The sequence below is a fragment of the Notamacropus eugenii genome, chromosome 1, assembly GCF_028372415.1.
Source record: "Notamacropus eugenii isolate mMacEug1 chromosome 1, mMacEug1.pri_v2, whole genome shotgun sequence".
In the NCBI taxonomy this organism is placed as follows: Eukaryota; Metazoa; Chordata; class Mammalia; order Diprotodontia; family Macropodidae; genus Notamacropus; species Notamacropus eugenii.
This window is the reverse complement of record NC_092872.1, coordinates 716,917,920-716,937,014: the sequence shown is the minus strand read 5'-3', so window position 1 is coordinate 716,937,014 and position 19,095 is coordinate 716,917,920. Positions and strand designations below refer to the sequence as shown.

At 43.1% G+C, this 19,095-nt stretch overlaps 1 protein-coding gene across 5 annotated transcripts in view; it reads left to right on the top strand.

The window, feature by feature from the left end:
* Nucleotides 1–6,311: 6,311 nt before the first annotated feature.
* UBE2D4 (ubiquitin conjugating enzyme E2 D4) overlaps nucleotides 6,312–19,095 on the top strand; it is a 49,880-nt gene continuing 37,096 nt past the window's right edge. The window contains exon 1 of one of the 5 annotated variants that reach the window (XM_072636746.1): nucleotides 6,312–6,505. Coding sequence is in view for 3 of the 5 variants with exons in the window: in XM_072636748.1 (XP_072492849.1) it covers nucleotides 16,128–16,151 (24 nt within the window). In the remaining 2 variants the exon portion in view is untranslated. Of the gene's footprint in view, nucleotides 6,506–15,975; nucleotides 16,152–19,095 lie in introns of those variants that run through there. The other 4 variants (XM_072636744.1, XM_072636748.1, XM_072636747.1 and 1 more) reach the window with 4 other exon arrangements.

The window sequence follows — 19,095 nt, the reverse complement described above, 5'->3', positions numbered from 1 at the left end:
TGACCTAGCTCTTCTAACTCTCAATAAATACAGGATTCATTTCACTGAGTTCCTAGTGTGCAGGGCTGGTGGGAGGAAACGGAGAGACTTGCTAAGAAGTTATGAGATATGGCACTGGCCCTCAAATTTGTAGACCAGTGGAGACATGAAAAGATGACAATTCAATTCAGCAATTCTTTAGTAAGCCCCTACTTTGCTTAAGAAGACTTGGGCTCATGGGTCTCTTACTCAAAAATAAGGGACAGGATATGTAATAATAATGACATTTATCTGGAACTTTAAGGCATGTAAAGCAATTCACCACCAATTCATTGAGCCTCACAATGATCTTGTGAGGTAGGCAGCATATGCTATAGTATCCCCATTTTAAAGAGAAGAAAATTGAAGCTCAGAGGGGTTCAGTGCCTTCCCTGTGGCCAGGTGAACTGGGTCATTAGTTGGTCAACATGGACTCTTTGGCAAGCTACTGAAGCCAATATTAGTCACTCAGTCAAGTCAATAAGCATTTATTAAGCGCCTACTTATGTGCCAAGGGATATACTAAGTGTTGGAGGTAAAAGGAAAGGCAAAAGACAGTCCCTGCTATAAAGGAGCTCACAATCTAATGGAAGAGACAAAATGGGATAGATGGGATAAATTAGAGATAACCAATAGAGGGGAGGCATTAGAATTAAGACCAATCAAGAAAGGCAATGGTAGAGAAATTGGGAACAGGATGACTTTGGAGGCATTGTCTAACAATGGTCCTTGAGGTGGGCACAACAGTTATTATTATGACCATTTTACAGATGAGAAAAAAACTATAGTTCACAGACTTATCCATCTCACAGAGTAAAAGGGAGTATCAGGATTTGAACCCAGGATTTTTGGCTCTAAAGCCATCGGTCTTTTCACTCCACTGAATTTGCCACAGGATACCAGATCAAGATGCTAGATTGAGGGATCTTGAAGCCTTTTAATATAACCACTTCATTTTACGGGCAAGGAAACTGAAGCCCAGGGAGATTAAAAAACTGGCCCAAGGTCATTCAGGGAGCAGTTATCAGAGACGAGATTTGGATTCATGTCTTCTGATTCCAAAGCATTCCCTGCTGCCTAAAAAATCATTTAAAAGGCTTCAACTCGATTTTCTCATCCCTCATCTTATCTCTTCCCTTTCACAGTCAAAAATCATAGAAAAGGACTCTACCTTCTTCAGAGCACTCTTTTCTCAACCTCTGATCTTTTGACTTCTGACCTCTCCCTTACCCTCAAACGGCTCTCTCTCTCTCTCTCTCTCTCTCTCTCTCTCTCTCTCTCTCTCTGTCTCTCTCTCTCTCTGTCTCTCCCTCTGTTTGTGTGTGTATGTCTTTCTCTAAGCTTACCAATAGCCATTGCTCAGCATTCATCCACATTGACTTATCTGTAGCTTTTCATACTATTGACCAGTGGGCACAAGTGCCTGGCACACAGTAAACACTTAATACATGCTTATTGGATCTTGAAATGCTTGTACTTGACCACCCTCTGCTGGATGTGCCCTCCCACTGGGTTTCTACGACACTGCTTTCTCCTGGTTCTCCTCCTACCTGTCTGACCACTCCTCCTCAGTCTCCTTTGCTGCTTCATCATCCATCTCCTGTCCCCTAACTGTGGGTGTCCCCCAAGGCCCTCTTCTCTCCTGCCTCTGTACCCTCTCTCTTTATGATCTCATCAGCTCCCATGAGTTCAATCCAGCCTTGGTGTCTCCCTCTTGAGCTTCAGTCTTTCAATACCCTCTGACTGTTGCTGAATCTCTCCATGGTGGGGGTGGGGGTTCATAAGCACCTCAAACCCAACACATTCAAAATGAAACTCATTACCTACCCTGTCTGAACTTCCTCATTTAGAAAAATAATTTTGTTTTTCTACTTAATAATATTTTATTTTTTCCAATTACATGTAGAAATAGTTTTCAACATTTGCTTTTATAAGATTTTGAGTTCCAAATTTTTTCCCCTTCCCTCTCTCAAGACAGAAAGCAATCTGATATAGGCTATACATGTACAATCATATTAAACATATTTCCACATTAGTCATGTTGTGAAAGAAGAATTAGAACAAAGAAGGGAAACTACAAGAAAAAAAAGAGAAAAAATAATATGCTTAAATCTGCATTCAGACTCCATAGTTCTTTCTCTGGATATGGACAGCATTTTCCGTCATGGGTCTTTTGGAATTGTCTTAGATCACTGTATTGCTAAGAAGACCTTAAACTTCCTTATTTCAATTGAGGACACCAGCATACTCACACACCAATCTGCAACCTCAGCATCATCCTCAACTCATCTCTCTCCTTCACCCATCAGGTTGTCTTCAGGGCTTGTGGATTCCATTTCTACAACTTTCACATCCAAACTCCCTGCTCACGAGGCCATTACCCTAGTTGAGGTTCTCTTCACCCTTCCTCTGGATTATTGCAACAGTCTCTGGATTGGAATCTCCTCTTGCCAACCAACCTTTTTCTCAATTACAGGTAGAAAAAATTTTTAGCATTCATTTTTTAAAATTTTGAGTTCCAAATTCCCTTCTCCCTCCTCTACTCCCCTTGAAAAGACGAGGGATTTTACATAGCTTATACATGTGAAGTCATGAAAAGCACATTTCCATATTAGCCATATTGCAAAGAGCGACAATAACAAGAAAAACACAACAACAACAAAAAAACCCAGAAAAAAAAGTGTGATTCAGTCTGCATTCAGACTTCATCAGCTCCTTCTCTGGAGGTGGATCACTTTTTTCATCATAAATCCTTTCAAATTGTTGGAGCATTGTATAGCTGAGAATAGCTAAGTCATTCACAGTTGATCTTCATACACCATAGCTGTTATTCTAGACCATGGTCTTCTGTTCTGTTTACTTCACTTTGCATCAGTTCATACAAAACTTCCCAGGTTTTTCTGAAAACACCTGCTCGTCATTTCTTAGAGAACAGCTGTATTCCCCTACAATCATCTACCACAACTTGTCCAGCCATTCCCCCCTTGATGGGCATCTCCTCAATTTCCAATCCAAAGAGCCTTCCTAAAATTCTGAACCAGCCATTTCCCCCTTCCCTTACAACATTCAGAGGCTCTCTCTTGCCTCTAGGAAAAATGACAAACTCTTCAGCATTGAAAGCGCTTTGCAATTAGTTTTCTACCTACTTTCCCAGAAGTACTATGAGCACAGTATGTTGAAGCCGATGTTCGATGCTCTTCCCTGAATTCAGCATTCTGTCCCTATGTCCATGCCTTTGCTATTTCCTCCTCCCTCCTGGGAATGCTTGCCCCTCCCACCTCTGCTCCTAACCATTCCTAGCTCCCAGCAAGGTGAGGTTCATGTGCCAGCTTCTATAGCAAGCCTTTCAGGCTTCCCCTGGTTGTTAGCATTCTTTCCCTTCTGATGTGGCCATGTAATAGCTTACATTTATTTATACAGTAATTTAGCGTTTTCAAAGTGCTTTACAAATATTCTCTCATTTGACAACAACCCTAGGAGGGGGGTGATATTATTATCCCCATTTTGTAGATGAAGCAACTGAGGCAAACATGGGTCAGGTGACTTGCCCAGGGTCATACAGCTGGTAAGTATCTGGGGCTGGATTTGAACTCAGGTCTTCCAGACCCCAGAGTTCTATCTATTATGTCATCAAGTGCCTCAAATACCCACATGTACATATACATACAAAGATACATGTTTGATACCTGCTGTTATATGTGTCCTCCCAACAGACCACAAGCACTTGACAGAAGGGACCATTTTCCATTTTGATTTTGTCCTGAGGGTCCTGAGTGCATGGAACAAAATAGGTGCTTAGGAAGTCTTTATTGGACTTCATTGGACTGTTAGAATCCATCAGTATTTTCAGTGTGGTCACACAGAAGCACAAAAGTTTTACATGGGAGATGGCTCGTTGATTTGCTCAAGCATTCTCAAAATGCTAAACTACAACCTTAGATTCGCCTCTAGTCCTTGGAACTTTTCCTGTAGGTCCTGCCAGACCTTAGGCTCCACAGGCAGAACCTTCAGAGGACTTGCCTAATGTTCCCTCCATGCCACGGAGAGTGAGTGGGGGACATTGTCCAGCTCACCTGGCATCGCCCAGCTCACCTAGCATCGCCCGGCTCACCTGGCATCACTCAGCCCCTGGGCTTTCCATTCACAAGTCCTAATTTCCTTGTTTTCTATGCCTTGCCAGTATCCCCCAGTAGTCATAGGCCCCAACAAAAAGTAGTAAGACTTTCCTCCCACCCAGGCTCTTGGGATGGGGGGGAGGGTGGGTTGGTTGTGTTCTGGCCCTAGACTGCCAGATCCCTGGCTCACAGATAGGGAGAGCTTAAAGGGACTTGGGAGATCAGCCCCCTCCTTAGATGCGCAAGCAAACAAAGGCCCAGAAAAGTGAAATCCCTTGTTTAAGGTCAGATACAGGTAGTCTGAACTTGTCTAATACCCTTGTGACTATTTTTGTGTTGTTTTGGGGTTTTTGTTTGGTTTTGTTTTTTTTCTCTTCATTGTATTCCTAGTACTTAGCACTTTGCCATATAGTCAAGTTGACCACCTATGTTGAAGCAGAGATTTTTTTTGGGCATAGGTTAGCTCAGGTCCTAGAGACTTCTGCTGGCTTTCTCTCTGGAGCCCTGCTTCCATACTCCTTGTAGAGGTTTTATTCCTGATCAAGATCTGGGGTACATGTCAACGTTTCTGGGCTCCTGTTCTTTGGTTCTCCAAATACCTTATTTTGGAACTATGGGATCATTTATCATGCCACAGGTCTGTCATTCTGTCCACCATCCCCTATGAAGATCGTTATTAATGGCCATGGGGTAGGTGACGGCAGTGATTACCACCATGAATTCGAGGACAAGTAGTTCTAACCTTATGCCCAGCTTGAGTGCAGAAAAACCAAAACCTGCTATAGCTCACTTGCTCCTGAAAGCTGATCTCAATCTCCGTTTTCTCTGTCCCTTTATAATGGATTGTCAGAAAGTGAAGTCAAAAGACCAGGTTCAAATCCTGAGTCAGACACTCACTAGCTATGTGACCATGGGCATGTCATGGTACCTTTATGCCTCAGTTTCCTCATCTGTAAAATCTATAGTAGTACTTACTTCATGGGGTTGGTTTGAAGTCAAAAGAGATAATGAATACAAAGTACTTTGTAAATTTAAGGTGCTATATAAATGTTTATTATTAGTAATATTTCAGAGGTGAAAGAGATCTTAAAGTCAAGTCTTATAGACCAGCCCCTTGAGAAGAAGCATGATACAGTGGAAAGAGCTTTGAACTTGCAAAGGACTCGAGTTCAAATTCTGCCCTTCTTACTTATTGCATGCATGATCTTGGGCCAGTCATTTTCTTCACTTGTAAAATGAGGAGGTTGGAGGAGGCTACAATGAGTGATTTTTCCAACTCTAAATCAATGAACTTGGGGTTTTTTACAGACAAGATAATCAACAGAGGAGATGCTGTTTCTCCAAGGACACACATCTGGTTAATGGCATAATAAGACTTGAACCCTGGGGTTCCTGCCTTCCAGCGTGTGGTTGTTTCTACTTGGGGTCTGCTGTTCCTTCACATGTGGAAGCATTTTTGAATGTGTAAAGCCTCTGGCTGGAAAAGAGAGAAGAAAATATACCTCTATTCCCATATACATACATGTATGTTTATTTATAAGGGTTTCCTGAGGGAAAATATATTCAGAAATGAATATAAAAACAAAGGATATCCATAAAATGTTTTAAAAGAGAAAGTGGAAAGTAGGACCCAAATACTGGGCATTACTTACTATACCTGAAGTTGCTTCCCTTCTCTATGAGCCTCAGTTTTCCCCATCTGTGCAGGGGGAGGGTTGGACTGGGTGGTCTCTACTTCACTTTTCTCTTCTGAAATCCTGTGACTCCAAACCATTATGGCACAGGCAGGCAAGCTCTGTATTCATATCTAGTGGGCATGGCCTCATGCCCATAAATGGCAGCCAGGACATCTATGATTTTATGAGTGGCAATTACACCCCTTACTTCAAAAGATCCATGATTAATTAGTGGGCAGTCTTCATGAATCCCCACTTTTGCCAACAGGCATTCCAACAGATCAATCAGCTGAAAATGGGCTTTAACTAAGCTCATCCTCTGTTAACAAACACACAGTTTGCCATAGAGCCCGCAAATGAAGCCTTCCTAGGTATCTCGGGCTAGCCAGAGCCTGCCCTCTGGCCAGCTTGGCCTTTGAGAATTCCAGGCTACCTTGTGTCACAATGAAACATCAGAATGAAAGCAGCCCCATTTCATTTCAATCTGGTCCTTCTGTAATTCCCAACTGGTGCCACCAGAGGGCAACTAAAGATAGGTATCAACTCCAGTGTGCGTATCGCATCATTAATTTAATAAACCCTTATGGAGTATCTGCTGAATGTAGAGAACACAGCTAAGTGCTGGGCAAGACAGAAAGCTTTGGTGGAAACACAGCCTCTGCCCACGTGCAGCATACCCGTCTCGCTAGGAGGCAGGTAGGGGGAAATGCATATACGCAAACATTGACCAATGGTAAGCCAGTGAGAGGGCTAATGCCACAAGATTATATTCAACTCAACGAGCATTTACAACTGGGTCCTGATTAGTGCCAAACCCACGAAGTGGGCGCCAGGCTGGAGGACACTGTGAATGCAGGCCCTGACTGAGATTGAATTCCTATTTGTCAGAATTCTCTCTATGAAATGATTCTGAAGAGATCGTTTTAATTCATACTGCATGTTTCCATTGGTCTGGAACCAACTACCATATTTTTTGTCATAAATATGGAAGCAGCCTTGGTTGTTGTCATTTGGTCATTTTAGTTATGTCCTACTCTTTGTAACTCCAACTAGGGTTTTCTTGGCAAAGATACTGGAGTGATTTGTCATCTCCTTCTCCAACTCAATGTACAAAGGAGGAAACTGAGGCAAGGTTAAGTAACTTGCCCAGAATCACACAGCTGATAGGTGTCTGAGGTCAGATTTGAATTCAGGTCTTCCTGACTCCAGGCCACCATCTAGCTGCCCGATGACTTTAGATTTGACAACAATGTTGACTTCTTGTCCCTCCAGACTGCAAGTTTAGGTGACTGGAAGTATGGTGACACCTGTCATAGCATAAAAAGTATATTTTGAAGGAAGGACAAATCTGGAGAAGAAGAGAATGAGTTCTGTTTTGGGCATGTTAAATTTGAGAAGTCTTTAGGACATCTAGGTGCAGGGATTGAGCAGGCAGCTCGTGTTTTGGTACTGGAGTTTAAGCAGAGATTTTGACTGGATCTGGAGAACTGGGAGACACTTGCATAGAAGTGATTGTTGAATTCAGAGTAATTGATGAGATTAGAAAGAAGGGACTGAACACCGGTTTTAGAATCAGGAAGACCTGAGTTCAAATTCTTCCTCTAACACTTACTGGATGTGTGACTCTAGGCAAGTCATTGAACTTTCCCAACCCTTAATTTCCTCATCTGTAAAATGTGAGGGTTGGACTAGATGAAAAGTGGCACAGAAAGTACCAACTTTCTCTGATAGAGGAGGAAATCTCTTCACCTGACAGTTCCTCATTTATCAGTGAAATCACAGGACTTGTCATTATCCCTAGCCTCATGAGAGTCATTTAACTTCTCTGGTTCTCAGTTTTTTCATCAGTAAAGTAGAAATAACAAGTAGGGGTAACAGTATCGATAACAGTACTTCTCCAACTGCTCTCAAATGGTTGTTGAAAGGGTTAAATGATCGTAATGGTAGCTAGCTTATAGAGCACTGGAAGGTTGGGCCAGGTACTTTACAGAGATCTCATTTGATCCTCAGAACATCCCTGGAAGGTAGGTGCTGTTATAATCCATGTTTTTTCAGATGAGGAAACTGAAGCAGACAGAAATTAAGTGACTTACCTAGGGTCACACAGCAAGTTACTGAGGACTCCAAATCTAGTACTTTATTCACTGTGCCACCCAAAATAAATGAATATATGTAAAGTGCTTTGGAAAACTTAAAACTTCATATCAATGTCAATGATCATTTTTAAAGGAGTATGTGGGCTCTACTTATAAGATCACGTTGGTATTAAGGCAAGGACTCTTTAAGAAAAGTTTAAACAAATTTTTTGAAATTGTTTTTCAAATTACACGTAAAATTTTTAAAATTTACATTTGATTTTCATCTTTCATTAAATGTTGAATTCCAAATTCTCTCCCTCCTTCCTCTTCTCCCTTCCTGAGACAGCAAATAATTAATCATAGATTATAGATGTGCAGCAATACAAAACATATTTTTTTTCCAGGTTGAAACATCCTTTTTATTGTCTTTATTTTTCTCGAGTATTTTTTTGGGTCTGTTTTCTTTCAGAATATGACTTATGGATATGGGTTTTTTTTAAATTTATTTATTTAACTTTTAACATTCATTTTCACAAAATTTTGGGTTCCAAATTTTCTCCCCATTTCTCCCCTCCCCCCCCCAAACACCAAGCATTCTAATTGCCCCTATCACCAATCTGCTCTCTCTTCTATCATCCCTCTCTGCCCTTGTCTCCAACTTCTCTTTTGTCCTGTAGGGCCAGATAACTTTCTATACCCCATTACCTGTATTTCTTATTTCCTAGTAGTAAGAACAATACTTGACAGTTGTTCCTAAAACTTTGACTTCCAACTTCTCTTCATCCCTCCCTCCCCACCCATTCCCTTTGGGAAGCAAGCAATTCAATATAGGCCGTATCTGTGTAGTTTTGCAAATGACTTCCATAATAGTCATGTTGTGTAAGACTAACTATATTTCCCTCCATCCTATCCTGCCCCCCCATTGCTTCTGTTCTCTCTTTGGATCCTGTCCAAGAGTGCTGACCTCAAATTGCTCCCTCCTCCCACTGCCCTTCCCTCCATCATCCCCTCCACCTGGCCTATCCCCTTCTTCCCCACTTTCCTGTATTGTAAGATAGGTTTTCATACCAAAATGATTGTGCATTTTATTTCTTCCTTTAGACGAATGTGATGATGGTAAGCTTCATGTTTTTCTCTCACCTCCTCTCTTTTTCCCTCCACTGAAAAGTCTTTTACTTGCCTCTTTTATGAGAGATAATTTGCCCCATTCCATTTCTCCCTTTCTCCTCCCAATATATTTCTCTCTGCTTAATTTCATTTTTTTAAGATATGATCCCATCCTATTCAACTCACTCTGTGCTGTGTGTGTGTGTGTGTGTGTGTGTGTGATCCCACCAACTACCCAGATACTGAAAAGTTTCAAGAGTTACAAATATTGTCTTTCCATGTAGGAATATAAACAGTTCAACTTTGGTAAGTCCCTTATGACTTCTCTTTGCTGTTTACCTTTTCATGCTTCTCTTCATTCTTGTGTTTGAAGGTCAAATTTTCTTTTCAGCTCTGGTCTTTTCATCAAGAATGCTTGAAAGTCCTTGATTTCATTGAAAGACCATTTTTTCCCCTGAAGTATTATAGTCAGTTTTGCTGGGTAGGTGATTCTTGGTTTTAGTCCTAGTTCCTTTGACTTCTGGAATATCCTATTCCACGTCCTTCTGTCTCTTAGTGTAGAAGCTGCTAGATCTTGTGTTATCCTGATTGTATTTCCACAGTACCTGAATTGTTTCTTTCTAGCTGCTTACAGTATTTTCTCCTTGACCAGGGAACTCTGGAATTTGGCCACAAAGTTCCTAGGAGTTTCTCTTTTTGGATCTCTTTCTGGTGGTCATTAGTGGATTCTTTCAATATTTATTTTGTCCTCTGGTTCTAGAATATCAGGGCAGTTTTCCTTGATAATTTCATGAAAGATGATATCTAGGCTCTTTTTCTGATCATGGCTTTCAGGTAGTTCCATAATTTTTAAATTGTCTCTCCTGGATCTATTTTCCAGGTCAGTTGTTTTTCCAATGAGATATTTCACATTCTCTCCATTTTTTCATTCTTTTGGTTTTGTTTTGTGATTTCTTGGTTTCTCATAAAGTCATTAGCCTCCATCTGTTCCATTCTAATTTTGAAAGAACTATTTTCTTCAGTGAGCTTTTGGACCTCCTTTTCCATTTGGCTGATTCTGCTTTTGAAAGTATTCTTCTCCTCATTGGCTTTTTGAACCTCTTTTGCCAAATGAGTTAGCCTATTTTTCAAGGTGTTATTTTCTTCAGCATTTTTTTGGGTCTCCTTTAGCAAGGTGTTGACCTGCTTTTCATGCTTTTCTTGCATCTCTCTCATTTCTATTCCCAGTTTTTCCTCCACTTCTCTAAATTGATTTTCAAAATCCTTTTTGAGCTCTTCCATGGCCTGAGCCCATTGAATATTTATTTTGGATGTTTGGGATACAGAAGCCTTGACTTTTATGTCTTTCCCTGATGGTAAGCATTGTTCTTCCTCATCAGAAAGGATGGGAGGAGATATCTGTTCACCAAGAAAGTAACCTTCTATGGTCTTATTTTTTTTTTCCCCTTTTTTGGGCATTTTCCCAACCAGTTACTTGACTTTTGGGTTCTTTGTCAAGAGTAGGGTATACTCTGGGGATCTGTAAGATCTCAGTTCCTCCAAGGTGGCACAATCAAGCATGCACTGGTCTGGACACAGAGAGGGATTTTTATGCCCAGAATTTTAGTAGTTACCTCTCCACAGCCACCTGGCCTCCAGTTCCCAAGTCAGCACTGGGGGCTGATTTTCAGATAAGCTGGATGGGAAGGGCCACCATTCAGTTAGAGACAAAGACCAGCTTGGCCAGAGCCTCCACCCAGGGTTGAGGTAAGACTCAGTTCTTCAGTGCCCCCAGGGGTTTTTATGCTCCAACAATGGAGCTTCCATACAAGCTGCTTTGGAGGCTCTGTGGCTGCTGCCTGCTGCCCAAGCTATGGGAAGGCCTTTCTCCCTTCCTGGCCAGCTGATAAAACCCTGTCACTGACCTTTGGCGCCTGTGGGCTGAGGGATCTGAGGACCCGCTACTGCAACTGGAGATTCCACCCCTGAGGTGTCCTCCTCCCAGTCTCGTAGCAACTTGCCCGCTCAGCCACGGTTGGGCTGGGCTCTGTGCTCTGCTCTGCTCTGCTTCTGGTGCAGCTGACATTTCCCCTGGGCATTTCAGGTCCAATATATTTTCATATTAGCCATGTTTAGGCAAGGATTCTTAACCTGTTTTGGGTCATGGACCACTTTTGGGAGTCAAACGAAACCTATGGATCCTTTCACAAGATAATGCTTTTTCATCATAATTGGAGTTAACCACCAGCCCTGTGTGGTGTTGACTCCAGTGGCACATCATGCCTGATCCAGAATAGGCGGATCACCTGAAATCTCATTACCTTCTCAATTCTCAGTTGCCTGTCTCCTCTGATTGGAGGGCTGAAGGGTAGAGCAATAAACTACTCCCAATGCCTTCCTTTAGAGAAGACTTGGATCAGACCTTTCTAAATAACTTCCCATTTTCCACCAGAAATTCCCCTCCCTTTTCAGTTTCCTATTCATGTTGCCTTCCTCCATTAAAGTATAAAGTCCTTGGGCAAAGGACTGTTTTCCTTTTTCTTATTTGTATTCTCAAAGTTTATTACCTGTGCTTGGCACACAGTAGGCACTTAATATTTCTTGAATTGAATTAAAATGGAAGGAAATGATTTTCAGCTATAGGTTCATTAAGATATAATTTTTCCCATCCCATTTCACACACCATTTTCACATCTATCTAGAAACCCCTTGGGGGTCCATGGACCCCAGTTTAAGAAGTGCTAAGGCCTCTGATAGATAACTGAAAAATAACTCCTTGGGATTATTACTATTATTCTAATGTTAATCATATTACTATTATCTGTTCAAGCCACCAGAAGGCGCTAAAAGCTTGCTGACTTAAGATCATTTCCACTATGTCTACAAGAGGCTCTTAGGAAACTACTGAGTAGTCTCAGATCACAGCCCACCCGGTTTCCTCTCCTCGGCCCTTATCTAGAGTACCATCAAAATTAATAAATTCATTTGGTTGCCCATTTCCTTCCTCAATTTCACATGATCTGGGAAGATTTACTTATTCAGGTATAAAGTGTATTTAGTAAAAAAAAGAACTTAAAATGTGAAAGTTCTGGGCTAAAAACCCATGGTAACTTGAGGAAGCCACAGCAGCTTAGGTTAGCCTGAATTTTTCACACCCTTGCTTGCTGCCTCTCGCTGTTTTCACTGAGACACGGACAACCCCAAAGCCTTTACACCAAGTAGTACTTGGTCTTGTACTCACAATAGATGGGGACTGAGGGAGGGAAGGGTTCATTCATCACCAGTCCATTCTCCTTGTCCTACGATATAGCTATTGCTTCTCTGGATGTTGCCTTGAACATACCGGGGCCTGGGAAAAATCTTCATTTAGAAAGGCTGAAGTCATCTATCGCCAGCTGTCTTGACTTCTGTGCTGCCACTGGATTTTGAATACTCTGAAGTAGAGAGTGAGGCTGATGACTTATGCAGCTCTGTCTCACTTAAATCCAATTCACACAGCAAATCACTCTCCAGATGTCAGTGGTCTTCTTCGAGAAAGGAGGAAAAGCAACTGACTCCTGGAACCACTCTATAGAGTGTCCTGGACACCTGCAAAGTAATCTACCTCACCCTCCCCTCCCTTCTCTCCAAAGGAAGGTAAATTTGGATAGCCAAAAGATGCCCAGTTGGTTTGGGTTTTACTGGCTAGTTTCCTTCCCTTCCCTTCTTTCTCAAAACCTTAAACCTACTGCACTCTGAAGCTGAGACACCAATGGGCCCTTGCCTAAGGGCTCTTCTGGACCCTCCAGGCTTTAGAGTGATTATCAGTAGTAACTGTTGCTGTTTCCCTCTCCCTCTGATGTCTTTCTTTCTCGAGGTCTCATTAAAGGGACCAGGCCCTGGCTACTTCTTAAACAGGCCTATTCAATGAATGGGTGTTGCCTCACCATAAGTGAGTACCTGCAAAGACTTTGGCCTAAACGGCCCAAGGTCTCCCAGTGTATCCCGGGTCATCTCCAGTCATCCTGATGAATATCTGGTCACTGGATTCAGATGGCTCTGGAGGAGAAGTGAGGCTGGTGACCTGGCATAGCCCTCCCTCACTCAAAACAAAGTCACATGCTAGTCATGTCATCATTTCTCTGAAGGCATGGTCTTTTTTGGCAAGAAGGACAAACACAAACAACCATGAATAACCTGCCCTTCAAAACTGCAACATTTTTTTTTTCCTGCATAATCTTAACAGGGAAAAATGGATCTTGAACAGAACAGAAAACTTTCAAGCATTCTTGTTGAAAATACCATGGTTGAGTATAAACTTTGAAATGGGATTGGAAATTGAGAAGTAATTAGAGGGAGCAAAATGATGATGAAATCCTTACATTCTAATTGTGTGAGAACAGACGCGTCCTACTAACTTTCAATGGTCAACATGGGAATTAAGAACCACCAACATAGAAACTAGGTGCGGTTTTGTTAGTTTTAAGAGAGGAAAAGAAAAGGGTGGGGAAAAAAAATACAAGAAAGAAATGAGGAAGAAATTCACTCTTTCACATAACTGGGGCATAGGAGAAGGGCACACAAAAATGGAGGAAGGGATGGGGGAGTGGGCTTATCATCTTTACTGGGCAAAGGTGGTTTAATGTATCTACTTAACATTTATAATTTGGTGTAGAAACAAATTAAACTCAGATACTGTTGCTCAGTTGTTTTCAGTCATGTCAGACTCTTCATGATCCCATTTGGGGTTTTCTTGGTAGAGATCCTGGAGTGGTTTGTCATTTCCTCGTCTAGCTCATTTTACAGATGAGGAAACTGAGGCAAACAGGATTACAACAACAATATTTATTAAATTAAAGGTTGGGCAAGAAGCCTTGGCTCATGGTTACTATCCTTTAAGATCAGGTAGCAAGGATATGATGGCTCACCTGAAAATGTGGGTACTGTTAAGTGGATATTACGTTTTTCAAATGACTCTCCCTTTTAAAGTCTAAGAGAACTAGACTAATGAACAAATAAGAAACTAAGAACAGTGTGGGATTCCACCTGTGATCACAGATAGACTCTGCTCCCTGCTTTTAACTTGGGAAGTAGTGGGCCTTCAGTACACTTTGAGCACTATTTCTATCAATCCTGCCCTAGTCTTTCTCTTTACCCCAGTTCTAATCCTTTAGCATTTCTGTCTTAGCTCCCCTCTACTTTGATCAATAGACATTTATTCAAACAGCAAGCACTTATTGAGTTTTATAGTGTGCAAAGCACTGTGTTAAGCACGGGGCTCTGTCCTAGGTTTTAGAGAGGGACAGGAACATAGGATGTAATTCAGAGTTTTAATCTGTATTTGATCTGTTTCTTTGAACAGCTTATTCCCCATACCTGGAATGCTCTCCTTCCACAGAGATGGGATGTAGAATGGTAAATTGTGGAAACAGCAAGTAGACCCATGTAGTTGAAATGTAGGTACATGAAGGGGAATCCCCAACTTGGGGACCCTCCCCTTTCATTTCCCTTTTATGGGCTCTTTCCCCCTTGGAATGTAAGGTACTTGAGGGCAGGGTCTGCCTTTTTGCTTGTATTTCTATCCCCAGTGTTTAGCATAGTACTTGGCACCTAGTAATTTCAACCCCCTCATTTGACAGATGAGGAAACTGAGGCACAGGCAGGTTAAGTGATTTACCTGAGATCACCCAGCTGGTAAGTATCTGAGGCAAGATTTAGTGTAGGTCTTCCTGGCAAGTCTCCCACTCTATTCACTCAAAAGTGAGGAAGGGAAGGATGGTTTGGGGCAGGGAGACAGCCTACTTCTTTGAATTCCACAGCCCTTGCTGGGCCCTGGAGAAGCAGCAGAAACCCAAGAGGTGACTGCATCCAGTATCTCTCTTCTAGCCCCACATCTCTGTGGATCCCACATTGACCAGCCCCAGCTTCCTTATCCTCTTTATATACCTTCCCAGTCCACTTTCACCACCTTTCCCTCTTTTTCCATTCCAGTCTACCCCTCTATCCCAGTTCATTCTCTCCAGCATCTTCATCTTCCTTTTCTTCAGTTCAGCATTTAATTTCACAAACTGGGTCCTTTCTACCTTTCCCATCTTCTTGTACTTTGCTCCTCTGGGGTGGGGTACTGTACAATTGACACCAGCCTTCTAGTTCACTCTAAGCAAAGCCTTTTTCAGTGTCCCCTATACAGGAATGCCCCGTCCCCCTCCTATCAAGACTCAAAATCCCATCTTCTTCGATCCTTTCCCAATCTCCCCTCCTACTAGTGCCTCTCCCCCTCAGATGACTATTTTCCATGTAATAATAACAACTATTATTTAAATAACACTTAAAGATTTGCAATGCTTTACAAATATTGTCTCATTTTATCTTCACAACAGCAATGGATGATAGATTCTGTAATCTCCCCATTTTTATAGGTGGGGAAAAGGAAACACTCGGAGGTTAAGTGACGCATCTAGCGTCACCCAGCTAGTCAGATGTCTGAGGGAGGACAAAACCCTGATCTCCTTGACTCCAATTCCTTTGCTCCCTAGGTATTCTTACAGAAATGGCTGTTTGCCTGTTGCTTCCCTTGTTAGACTTTCAGCGCTAGGACTGTTTCATTTACTTTCTTTGTACCCCCAGAGCTTAGCACCCCTGGCTAAGCTGGCACTTAATAAATGCCTTTTGAATGACTGAGGGAGCTCCCTCTACTTGGAGAGGAAGGGATGCAAACAGCCGGCGGTCAGTCCCGGACGCTGGCCAGCCACTCATCCTCCCCTAAGATTTGAAGCTGGAAGGGTTCCCAGAGGTCATCTCCACCAGTCTGGCTCCTCATTCAACAGATGAGGAAACTGAGGCTCTGAGAAGTGATCTGCCCAAGTGTATGAAAAGTGTTTGGCAGAGAGAGGCCTGGCCATCAAGGGAGGGGCAGAAGAGCACCAGCCCAGGGTCTCCCTCCTCTAGGGAGATCACTTCGTAAAAAGGCTTTTGCTCGGTACCCCAATCCCAAGCCTGACTAAAAAGAACTACAACTCCCACAGTGCCCCGCGGCCGGCCCGCGCTGCGCACGCGCCACCAGCCGAGCTCCTCCCCTTGCAGAGAGCTGCGAGGCGGCCGAGCCTAGCTGTGCTGCCTCCCGTGGCCGTCCCTCGGCCCCGGGGCTGAGTCGTGGTCCTGCAGCGGGTCGTAGGATGGCGTTGAAGCGGATCCAGAAGGTAAGCCTCCCGCTTCCCCTCATCCTTGGCGAGAGTCCGGAGACGGAGGAGCCGCAGGCGTCGGCTCCACCGCTACACAGAGAGCCACGGCAGGAGGCGGCGCCGCGCGCAGGCGCGGGAAAACTTGTGGCACCTGCCAGGGAGTGAGGCGGCGCCTCGTGCGCCCACTGCCTTACAAGGGAACAGCACGGGGCGGGGGCGGGGCCACGCCGGGGCGCGGGGTCTCGGGGTGGGCGGGGCGGGGCCTGGGCGGAGCTAGAGGCGCCGCCGGCCAACCACGTGCTCCTTTGTGTGTTTCCCTTTCTGCTGGCCGGCTGTTGGCGTGAGGGGCGTGTCCCATTCTCACTTTTTCTCCTGTTCTTGCGCCGCCCCCTCTGCCCCCTAATAGCCCAAGAAAACTAGCAGTCGTCCACCCCCAGGCTCCCCGCCCCAGTGCCAGGCACACAGTAGGTGCTTAATTAATGCCTGTCACCTCTCCCCCTTCCTTTATGGTTATAGATGCGGAGCTGGAAAGGACCTTAGCAGCCTGATAATTAGATTCAACCCATTTTAAAGATGAAGAAACAGGGTAGATTTAGAGCTGGAAAGGACCTGAGAGCTTAATTCAGGTGGGGAAACTGAGGCTCAGAAGTTAAGTGATCGCCCCTCTGCATCTTGGGAGCATAGATTTGAGCTGGGAAGGAAGGACCTTGGAGGTTATCTGGTTCAAGTCCAGGGTCCATCATGGATAGACCTGAGCCCAGTTCCTTCCTGAAATCTGCTGGCCTTCCCACCACCCACTGTGCCTGAAAAGTTACTTAGACTAATTTCTGCCCTTTGAATTCTGTTTCCTCCACATGCCCAAAACTGACTTTCACCTTTTTACCTCCATTAAGGGCTGAAGTTTCCCTGCTGTCCCGACTGTAGCTCTAACAGCTCCTGGTAAATAGTTCATCAGTCTTCTAGGACCATTGGGAGCATTTAGAACTGGCCTGAGATTACTTCCCATTTACACAGTGTCTGTCTTGTGTGTCCACCTAGTATACCTAAGCACAGTTGTTTGCCTGTTTGTCTCCCCATTTAGACTGTGATGAGCTACTTTTAGTTTCTCTTTTATGCTTTGTGTGCCAGGGCACGTTATTGAAGTACTTAATAAAGGTTTGTTGACTGACGGGGTGGTTATCCTAGAGATCATTTAATGCTCGCTGTTCTTCAACTCCCTGCCAAAACTTGGTATGTAGGCTCTTCCAAACTATTAAAACTTAAAACCACACTAAGACTTTTGGGACATACTAATATTATGCATTTATTTGTCAGGGTTCCAGTTGTCCCCCTCCCCCAATACCTGGCTTGCACTGGGCACTTAATAAATGTTTGGTGAATTAAATAGTTCACCTTCATAATTCTGATGAAGAAAACAAGGGCCAAGAAATGAAAAATGACTTGTCCAGGTCATGCAGTGGGCAGATTTCAAATCCAGGGCCATTTCTTTGTAGGATGCATTCTGCTTGTTCCCATAGGCTGTTTGTGATCGCTGCAGACTTGCATGTTGGCCAGTTCCAGAATGGTTGCCACTTCTTATTGTGGTCCAGAACTGTGATTTTATTGGTGTGTAGGAAACTTCCTGTAAGGAAATGCAGATCTCGGAAACCACTGTAAGGTGAAGGGCCCTAACCCATACTCTGTCTCTTACACACACATGTACACACACACATACGCACACACACACACTTTCAGAGGCAGGACTCAGAGGCCAGTCCTTTCTTTATGACACCTCTCTGCCTTTCTAATTCTTCTGCTTCAGTCTTGTTAAGTTCTTTTGGGATTAAGGCTTTTTGGTACCCATTAGTTTGGCCCTCTGCCATACTGTGCAGAGTAGAGATTGCCTCCATCTTGGAGTTAGGATCATAAAATTACTTAGGGCTTTGGAAGGGACCCTAAGAAGTCTTCTAGTAGAACCTCCTTGTTTTACCAGAGAGGTTAAGTAGCTTGACTAGGGCCACAACCCTCCAGTTCTTTTTTCATGGGCTCTTCTTTCTTGATTTCTTGATTTCTCTTAGAACATATCTTTGTTTTCCTCCTTGTTACCAAATTCCATTTGGACTTCCTTACCCATTCACTTCCTGTGCAATTCCTCATAGTTTCTTTGGGATGCTTTTGATAGATAACCTTTTGACTGTACCTGTTTTACCTATACAGCTCAAATAATTTTGTGCCCTCATTTCTTCCTAAGGCTTGCTTATTAAGCTAACCTTGATGAATTTGTCTTGGTTCCATCTCAGACTGGGTGTGCAATCCAACTTTCTTCTGGGTTACCTTTGTTTGCATGGTGATCATCTATTCCAGTGGGTTATATCAGCATACTGCTTCTACTTCGTCCCTAGATATCCATATTTCTGTACGTGTGCGTTCATGCACTTAATGCATATCTGTGTCTTTGTATATTCTGTGTATTTACTTACTGATATCCTTGTTGTGCCATGTCCCACTTGTGAATGTCAGTTCTTTGATGATAAGGATTGTTGGTCTTTGGTCATTGAGGCAAACCCTCTTATCTTACAGATGAGGCAAGGGAGGTGAAGTGATTTGTACAAAGTCACACAGAAATAACAAAGACAAGATTTCCATGCAGGTCCTCTGACTTCAAACTTGATGCACTTTCTACTGTACCAGGCATATGTGTTCAGGTACATACATATGTACCTCTGTGTGTGTATGTGTGCGTGCTTGTGCCTGAGAATATAAATACAAAAAACATTCGTAGATTTGTCCCAATTCTGTAGCATAAAAGCAGATGTTTTGTTACAGATTATGTTCATGTCATAATTATCCAGAGTAACTTTTCTCAGCGTAACTTGTGCATAAAATAGTTATGTATAGTAATACCAAGATTTACAGTTGCTTTACTTAGTCACATTCCCTCCTCACAACACACTTTTCTGTAATTGCAGTCTTGACTCTTATG